Here is a 9,595-nt window from a genome sequence, read left to right as displayed (position 1 = left end):
TTGACGGAGCGATTTCCAGCCCATCCGGAGACCATTTTCAGATCTGCTTCTTCCAGGTAGGTTCCCATTCCTTTGCCCTGCATTCTGGTTCATTTTAGGAGTTTTTTAACGGTCGAATAGGCCCAATTGGGCACTTTTTATTTGCATGGGTGCGCCCTCGGTCAGCGCGGAAATTGCCCACGGGGTCGCGCTGATCGAAAAATAGTCAATGTAACCAACTTCGGGTCAGCGCGGAAAAGGCGTGTTCTTCCGCGCTGACCTCACATTTTTAACAAAGAGCTGCCATTGTCAGCGCGGCTGTTTCTAAAACAGCCGCGCTGGCGCGGAAAAATTTTGTTTTTTTGAAAATGAACGTGAATTTTTACCTGGAAGCACTTCTGATCGGTTTTATTGTTCATGCAGGACATCATGGCTTTTCAATGGCAAGAGAGAGTTCACGATGTGGAGGATGTGGCTGCTTGGGGAGACGTAAATTGTTGCAACGCCATGCGGGCGTGTGGATTCATGAAATTCTTCCTGACGCCGCGTCTAAGGGCCCAACATGATTTGCTGGAGCTGCTGATCAGGGCATGGAACCCGGTGGACCAAAAATTCACCATCCGCGGTCACGACATCGAGTTCGATCATATGGACATCTTCTTCTTGACTGGGCTGTCGCGCCGAGGTGGGAGGCCCATCTTAGAGGGGCAGCGACCTAGCGGTGGTACCCTGGATGACTTAATGGCTGAGGTTTGCCCAGGGGCAGTAAAGACGCGGAGTGGGAAGTGCTCGATCCCCACAGTGAGAGACATAGTGTTGCGCACCATCCTGTTCATGGTGACCCGGGCAGCGGGCAGCATGGCAAACCATGAGGCGTCCAAGACTCATCTCCTACTAGCCCTCGAGTGTCTCGAGCCTACCGTGTTCGACTGGTGCACTGCAGTGTGCAACAATATGAAAAGGCAGTTGAGCAACTGCCGTCGCGGAGAGACGAAGCAGTTCGGGTATGGATCGATCCTGGTCCCGCTTATTCTGGAGCGAGTACCAGCCATGCGGCTGCAGTCTATGGCTGTGGATGCCCCCAGAGATCCTCGAGAGACGAGGGCCACTCGATGGGCTCGGATTATGCCACGTGGGGGTGGCGGCCGACCACATAGCTGGGGGGTATATTTCAGAGACTGGTTGGACCAACAGGAGATCTTCGTACAGGATTGGCCATATGCAGGGATGGATTTCCGCAATGATCCTGACTTGGTGCTGCCTCCGGGTGAACAGTGGGATGATGCAGGTATGACACTTTTTGTCTTTTTGAGTTTTGTATATTTTTTTTATTATGTGCATGTCCTAATAAATGTCTTGTCACGCAGATGTAGGGCCTACTAGACCGATTGGCCTGGCTGTCACGGCACGGAGAGAGGGCCCAGGAGCCGGAGCTTTGGCCTTAGCCCCTCCAGAGGCCAACACGCCAGAGGTTGTGGCTCGCAACCTTGAGGGGTTGCTGGAGGGGGTACCGGATTTCCAGGGGGTTGAGGAGGTCCCTGTGGAGCATCAGATCCACACAGTGGGTGTGGAACCCAGAGTGCACCGCCTTCTGAGGCGGGTAGCACGAGCGGCCGTGTACTACAGAGAGCACCACCCAGCCGATTAGTCACCTAGGTTTTATTTCCACTGTTTATTTTGAGACATTATGACTCGGATGTACTGAGATTTTGGGACACGTACTTCCATTTTTGAGCGCCTCAGTGCGCCACACGATATATATATATATACATACCGGTTTTTGGATGAGTCGTTGTTACATATGATGATGTGTTATCTGTATTATGCGTTTGTTTTAGTACAATTTGTGATCTTATGTATGGATTCGCATGACACTCGACTCATGGATTTTATATGTTTAATGCAAGCTTAAAAACACACGTGCAAACTATGCTTGGAATGATTTATTTACATATGCTTATGGTCTTACTATGCTGTTCTTTCCTCCCTTGCATGATGTTTATCTGTTTCGCAAATGTCTGTCTAATACACGATTTGCCAATGCATCAGTCAACGTATTTAATCGTCTCGGAATATGCTGATAAGTAATGTAATCAAAACTTCGTTCTAACAATCTCACACGTAGGTATAACCTTAATATGCGCTGGTCTCTGACGAAATATCGCCTGTTTAGTTGATGGACCACCAACTGGGAGTCCAGGTTCACCACTAGCTCTCGGATGCCGAGGTCAACTGCTTCGGCAAGTAATTCTATTACAGCACTGTACTCGGCAACGTTGTTAGTGGTATGACCTAGGCACACACCCTGCAGGTTTATCAACTCCCCGTGAGGATCGTAGATCACCCACGCTGCCGAAGACAAATTACAAGTACTACGGCAGGCACCATCAGCGAAACCAACATAAGGAGTACGAGACATCTGCGCAGGAAAGAGAAAGCATAATAAGGGGCAAAAACACGCCTTCACACCAAAGCAAAAGAAACTCATGCAGTAAAAACTCAAAAACACACGTATATACAAAGTGACTGTGAGCAGTTATGCATAGTACTTCTTCAGATAGAGCCCATTTCGGGGCTTGTCAAGAGGATTCCCTTCATAATCAATCAACTCATATGCGCCCTTTTGTAAAACACGTTTCACGATGTAGGGGCCTAACCACATGGATTCGAGTTTTCCTGCCCCCAGCTTATCCTTAGCTTGATCGTAGAGCAGTACTAAATCTCCCTCAACAAAGGAACGGGGATGAATATTTTGATCGAAGTGAGCCTTGACTCTCTTCTTCTGCGCTTCGATAGCCAGAGAGGCCAAACGACGAGTCTCGTCTAACCGTTCTAGGTAAAGAAGTCGTTCCTCCACCGAAGTGGTGTTGGGAAGCAACTCGACAGCTAATTTTAATGAAGGAATTTCACATTCGACGGGAAGGGTAGCCTCCAGTCCATAGACTAGTTGAAACGGGGTGAAACCGGTGGCATCCTTCACAGAAGTCCGGTAGGCCCACAAGGCTGGGAAAAGCATTAGATGCCAGTTTGACTTGTGCGTATTGACGGTGCGTTGAAGCATGGTGATCAAAACTTTGTTCACAGCTTCAACTTGACCGTTAGATTGAGGATAGTAGGGTGACGAACTATCTTGACGCAAGCCTAACTGGTTTGTTAACTCTGTCATCATATGATTTCGGAAATGCTTTCCATGATCTGTAACGATAGCCTGAGGGACTCCGAAGCGAGTGATGATATGATTGAATAGAAACTGCGCCGCTGTGTGACCGTCTTCGTTTAATGTAGGCATTGCTTCGGCCCACTTGGTGAAATAATCCACGGCAACGATAATGTACCCATGCCCCCCGGCCGAACGAGGGTTACAGGACGTATAATCGATGCCCCATTTGGCAAATGGACCTACGGTTACCACAGGGTGCAGTGGTGCAACAGGTGCACGCATCTTCCGGTGGTAAACCTGGCATTCATGGCATGCGCGTACAGCAAGGATACAATCCTTGAATATAGAGGGCCAGAAATAACCAGCGCGGAGGATCTTTTGAGCGGTAGCGTATCCGGACATGTGGCCACCACAAGCGCCGGAGTGGCAGTCATTCATGACTCGCTCAGCTTCCTCGAGAGTTAAGCATCGGCGAAGAAGGGAATCGACGCCGAGGCGGTACAGGGTGTCGCCCAAAATGCGATATGGTTGAGCCTGATGACGGATCCGTCGTCGGGCTTCTTTTGATGTATGGGGACGAAACGAAGACGTTTGTAAATATACAATGATGTCCCCGTACCATGGGTCGAGAGTGCTGATGAGAAAGAGTGTTTCATCCGGAATTTGCTCCTCTAAATGAGATGGTGCAGATTGAGATGGTAAGGAACAGAGCAGTTCAGCAAAGACCAGTGATTTCTTGGACTTGGCGGCAGTAAATTCCAAGTCGAACTCTTGGAGGATTACGATCCACTTCGAGTATTTGCCCCCCAGCAACTGACGTGATAAAATATAGGTCATGGGGTTGCAGTCAGAGATCACGGTCGTTGTGCGCAACAGGATGTAATGACGGAAACGTTGGACGGCACATACAGCAGCCAATGCCAACTTTTCGACATATGCATAGCGAGTCTCTGTATCAAGGAGGTTGCGACTAAGATAGTATACAACGTGCTCTGAGCCATCATCATCATCTTGCACTAAAACCATGCCGATGGTGGTATCGGCGGCGGCCAGATAAAGGGTGTAGTCACGGTGGTAATTTGGAGGTCTTAGGAGCGGAGCTGAGACCAGAAGGTCTTTAAGCTGCTCAAAAGATTGCTGAGCGATAGCGTCCCAATGAAAGGGCGTGTCTCGCTTTAGTAATCGCGTGAAACCCTTGGCTACCTCGGCATAATTTGGGATGAATCGTCTGAGAAAATTGGCTTTTCCCTGCAAGCTTTGTAATTGCTGTAGAGTGGCAGGGGGAGGAAGATTCACAATGGCCTCGACTTTAAGGGGATCCAAACGGATGCCTTCTCGGGAGACGATAAACCCGAGTAGTTGGCCAGATTCCACGCAGAAGACACACTTATGCGGATTGAGTCGAATACGGTAGTGTCGACAGCGAAGGAAGATTTCGCGTAAATGAGATGGATGGTCTTGACGTTTAGCTGAATGAGCGGGTAGATCATCCAGGTAAGGTTGTACGATGTTTCGGATATCATGAAAAGCATACGACATCGCACGCTGGAAAGTGGCACCGGCATTTTTAAGACCGAAAGGTAGCTTCTTGTAAGCGAAGGTGCCCCAAGGACAAATGAAAGCGGTCTTGTGCTGGTCTGCGGGGGCTATGTTGATCTGGTTGTAACCAGAAAAGCCGTCCATGAACGAATAAATTTCGCTTCCTGCGCAATCATCGATAAGCTGATCAATAAAGGGCGTAGGAAAGTTATCTTTTGGACAGGCGCGATTGATATCGCGATAGTCAACACAAACCCGAATAGTGCCCTGTTTTTTATTGACAGGAACTATATTAGATACCCATTCCGTGAGGGGAATGGCATAAATAAAACCAGCTCGAAAAAGCTTTTCAACTTCGGCCTTGATGGCTGCAGCCTTTCGAGGGTGCACCGGGCGTAAACGCTGACGAACAGGCTTAGCCCCAGGATAGGTAGGAATTTCGTGCTCCACGATACTGGGGTCAATGCCGGGCATTTCTTCGTAAGACCATGCGAAAACATCACGAAATTCACGAAATAGATCTGTGTAGATTTGAATTTCCTCGGGAGTACATGTGACTCCAATATGAATATTTTCGACAACTCCGGTTTTGACGGAGATGTCGATAGCCAAAGTCTGCGTAATGTTACCCATGTTCCCTTCCGAGGACACTTGATATAACTGGATAGGTGTTTGGAGAGGGATATGTGGGAGACATGAAGCAAACTTTCCGAGACACGTGGCCATTTCCGAATAAGGAGGGAGGAACGAAGAGCGATGGTGGTGATCAAACCAAGGGAGCTCTTCGGGAGACATAGTCTCGATAATAGCCTCGTCGGATGGGAATGATTCTTTCAGGGGGTCCGAGGTGGCCTTCTCTCCCAACCAGGGGAAGGTTTGAGGTGAATCGGGAACGCTGCTTGGAAAAGCAGGTCCGGAGGTTGAAGCCGATGCAGCAACTATTTCGATGTAGTTGAGCTCGGCTGGGCTCAACGGCATCATCTCGCCCCATGAGTCTTCTTGATTCACGGGAGGGAGAACCCATGGATCAGAATGCGTCCTGATCATGTTAACGGAGGCGAGATTTGGAGGTGGGAGGGGAAAGACTCCCATCAAGGAGGGATCTTTAAATAATCCGGCACCCACACTCTCGAGCGATTTGAAGGTATGCTCCACGAATGGTACATTCCCTTCAGAAGAGGAAGCAAAAAAGGACAGCTGGTCCACCGTGACGATTTTTCCTTGATGGGGAAAACGAACGACACGGAATAAGGAGGAAGCCACGGCCTGCATGGCATAAGTCCAGCTTCGTCCTAGAAGGAGGTTGTAAGTGAGGTTAGCGTCAACGACTTCAACCTCGACTTCTACAGTTTTGCCTTCTAAAGAGATAGGTAAACGCGGGAGGATACCAAGTGGACGAGATTCTCTTCCATCGAACGCCTCTAGGGTGGTGGGAGACTGGTTCAGAGCAGGCGAACCAAGAGCTTTCCAACAAGCAACTGACATGATGCAGGTTGAGGCTCCCTCATCAATGACAGTACGGTGAATCGTCTTGCCTTTGATGAGAACTTGTATAAGGAAGGCCACCTGATGAGGTAATCTCTGCGTGAAACCTTCGAGGTCGAAAGAAATGAGATCCGAATCTGCCGGGTCGATGCCACCAATTGCTGATAGCAGGGACTTCCTCTGGGAGGGGCAGCTCTGGAGGACTTCTAACGCGGACATAGCAGACGGAGCCTGAGCTAAGTCCTCGACAATGCTATAATGCTGTGCGGCACGAGCATTGGGGTTATAAGATGACTTCCTGAGTACACCTTTGGGAGGGGGTCGGGGGATCGTCTCGGTGCTGGGCCGTTCAATGTGAAGAGGGCCAGAACTAGACGCGGGAGCGCTGGAGGGGACCTCCGGCTCCTTCCCGGCTGAAGATGGATATTCTTTCGTTCGAGTCGTGACGTGGACGGGGATGGTTCCTGCCATGAATACTTGAGAACCGAACGAGGAAGAGGATTGAGAAGGGTCTGCCACCTGATGCGTCTGCTGGGATGGGAAAGGCTCTTTAAGGACGGCGGGGGACCCTGAAGCACCTTTTAAAAGCCGACTAACCTCGGACCGCCTAGGGCAGTCCTTGGTGTAGTGATCCTCCTCGCAAATGAGGCAGGGATACTTAGGCTTCCGCTTGGCTCCGTCCTCGGTGGGAGGTTTAGGAGAATTTTGCTTAGGTTGTCCGGATTTTTCTTTGGCCTTTCCTTTCTTTTTGCCTTTCGAGGATTTGTCTGCCGCGGTGGACTGAACGGCATTTACCTCGGAGGTATTCCCAGGAATAGATGGGCTCTGAGAAGCATTCTCGTTAGAGGCGTTTTGTTTCTGCTTCCCAGAGTTTGCGGTTGATTTCTTACTTGGTGAATTCACGGAGCCAATAACTCCATCCACAGACGGTTTCGGTGGAGCTTTGGTTTGTCCGTGCCTCGGGGCATCTGGCAAATAGTCATACAAAGTACCTGACTGAGAATATACTAAGTCAAGGTATTGAGCTCGCGCAATCGCTTGCTCTTCAGTTACACACGCCCCCATTGCAATATCTTTGGCAATTTTAGGAACAAAGGACGTGGTAAACCAGTCGGTCAGGAGTTGATCGGGAATCCAAAATTTAATCAAACGACGGCGCCTTCTCCATTCATGTATATGATCAGAGATGTGCGTTGCCGTATCCTGTTTTAGAGACGTGAGCAAATGGGTCCCAGTCTCGTACCGAATGGGTAACTGAAAATGAGTAAGAAAGGCCATAGCCAACGAGTTAAAGTCTGAAAACATACCGCGATGAAGTTCGATGTACCATTTTGCGGCTGAACCAGTGAGGGTCCTCTGGAAGAGGCGCAGTCGAATAGAATCATCAAGCCATGAGTTAGATGAACACCAAAGGTGATAGGTCATTACGTGGGCTTGAGGATCCTCTCCGGCTTTGCCGTCGAATTTGGGACAGTCACCTGGTATTTTGGTCGGAACCGGTGGCCACCATGAGTTGTGCAAAATAGGATCATTTGTTAACTTGGACACATCGGGTAGTTCCAACGTAGCCAAAAATGGTAGCTGCGGGTTGAAGGACATCTGTGGCTGAGGGTTCGAGGCGATATTAGGGTTCCACCCAGATTGGGGTTGCCCCCACGAACTTTGTCCAGACGGACCTGGCCCGAAAGGACCGGCCGCATAGGAATTTTGTCCCGATGGACCTGGTCCGAAAGGACCTGGCACATAGGGAGTTTGTCCGTAGGAGTTTTGTCCGTGTGCGGACGACTGTCCCTGTGTTTGCCCCCCAGCTCCCCATGAATTAGCAGCTTGCCCGCCAGGTTGACCATATTGATAATTTTGATAGGGAGTGACCTGTGGTCGCTGATAATTTTGGTAAGGAGTATACTGATTTTGCCCCTGGGGTTGCTGGTAGCCATGTGACTGCTGGGTCGCATACGGAGCTTGGTAGGCAGGCTGCGTTTGATATGGAGGTTGATAACCTGTTTGAGTCTGAGGCCCAGAGTATTGTCCTTGAACCGGTTGAGGTTGGACTACACGTCCCGAAGGTTGACTTGGTCGGATTCGAGATGGACCTGGTTGGCCAGCAGGATAGCCTTGCTGAACGCCAGGTTGTCCATGTGCCACCAAGGGCTGTCTTCGCGGAACGGGTGGTCGAATTGGTTGGATAGCTGGTTGACGCTGAGGCTGGCCAGCTTGTCCAGGTTGACGGTGAGGGTAGACCCCGGGTTGATTTGGCTGTATAGACGGTTGGCTCGTTTGTCCCCCACTGTAACCGGGTTGGGAAGAGGGTTGGGCTTGCTGTACGGCAGGCTGCCCTCTTGGGTATATAGGCTGGGCAGAGGGTTGCGCCCCTTGCCCAGAAGGATTTGTGTTTCGAGGGGTAGGTGGGCCCTGTTGAACATAGGGTTGTCTACCCTGGCCATAAGGATACCCTTGCTGGATGGCTGGTTGATTTGAGGGATTGTAAACTGAGCCAGTTGGTCCAGAGGGGTACCCTGGCTGGAAACCAAGCTGGTCTTGAAAAGACGGTTGCTCTGGCTGCCCAGTAGGTTGATTCTGATATGGGTATGGCGGACCTCCCATGTCCATAGGTTGTTCCTGGTAAGGTTGACCTTGTGGGTGCCCAGATTGTCCTGGGTCAGGCAGGCCATATAATGGTTGCCCTTGAGGGGGCTGCACGTAGAATGACGGGTCCTGATTGGGTGGTCCTATGGGCTGCCGAGGGGGGTCTCGGTTTCCAAAGTACTTAGTAGTGTGGTCATACCTGACATTCAAAGATTCCTCGTTCTCTTCGAAGGGGTGACGAGGGAGACCTGAGATTTCCTCAAGGAACTCACCATTTGCATCGAAGAAGAAAACAGGACCATCGTAATCTGGGTCTGTTATAGGTTCCCCATAAGCATCATACGGTCCTGATCCTGGAATGCCTCCAAGAAAAGAACCAGCTTGAGGAACTTCAGACGAGGGAATCGGTACAGCACTGACGACCGGAGTCGAACGTGCTACACAAACAGTAGGTTGAGCGGGAACTGAGGTGACGGGCGGGTTGAGTTCTGACGTGAGGGGTGGGAAAAGAGGCTGCGAAACAAAAGGGCCGATCGAGGCAGCGAGAGTAGGATCCCATATAGTGGTAGAAGTTGTTCTAGCATCATACCTATCCCTTAGCGATTGATATCGTGGAGGGAGGGGAGATGAAGACGGGATCGGGGTCTCAATGTCTGTGACCGCGGGTGTCTCGATGTCTGTGACTGCGGGTGTCTCACCCGTGCTGGAAGCTGCCCCCTCCATTGGAGATGACATACCTAAAGGGGTACGGGGGGTTTGGGGGGTATCCCAATCTTCTTCCCAGACGGGATTCCAATCCTCCAAGTAATCTGGGTTGCCTGGGGACCGTACGTTAATAGGCTGGAT

At 50.4% G+C, this 9,595-nt stretch overlaps 1 protein-coding gene across 1 annotated transcript; it reads left to right on the top strand.

Moving 5' to 3' along the window:
• Positions 1–860: 860 nt before the first annotated feature.
• On the top strand, positions 861–1,668 carry LOC149163379 (uncharacterized). The gene is made up of 2 exons (XM_089430733.1): positions 861–1,267; positions 1,347–1,668. Exons 1-2 carry the CDS (start codon positions 934–936, stop codon positions 1,625–1,627), a joined length of 615 nt encoding a protein of 204 aa, XP_089286859.1. The 5' UTR covers positions 861–933; the 3' UTR covers positions 1,628–1,668.
• The last annotated feature ends 7,927 nt before the right edge of the window (positions 1,669–9,595 follow it).

Source organism: Pinus tabuliformis, chromosome 5_1 (assembly GCF_031772625.1).
Source record: "Pinus tabuliformis cultivar Carrire ecotype Pingquan chromosome 5_1, CPIR1, whole genome shotgun sequence".
Classification (NCBI taxonomy): Eukaryota; Viridiplantae; Streptophyta; class Pinopsida; order Pinales; family Pinaceae; genus Pinus; species Pinus tabuliformis.
This window is presented reverse-complemented; position numbering and strand designations above follow the sequence as displayed.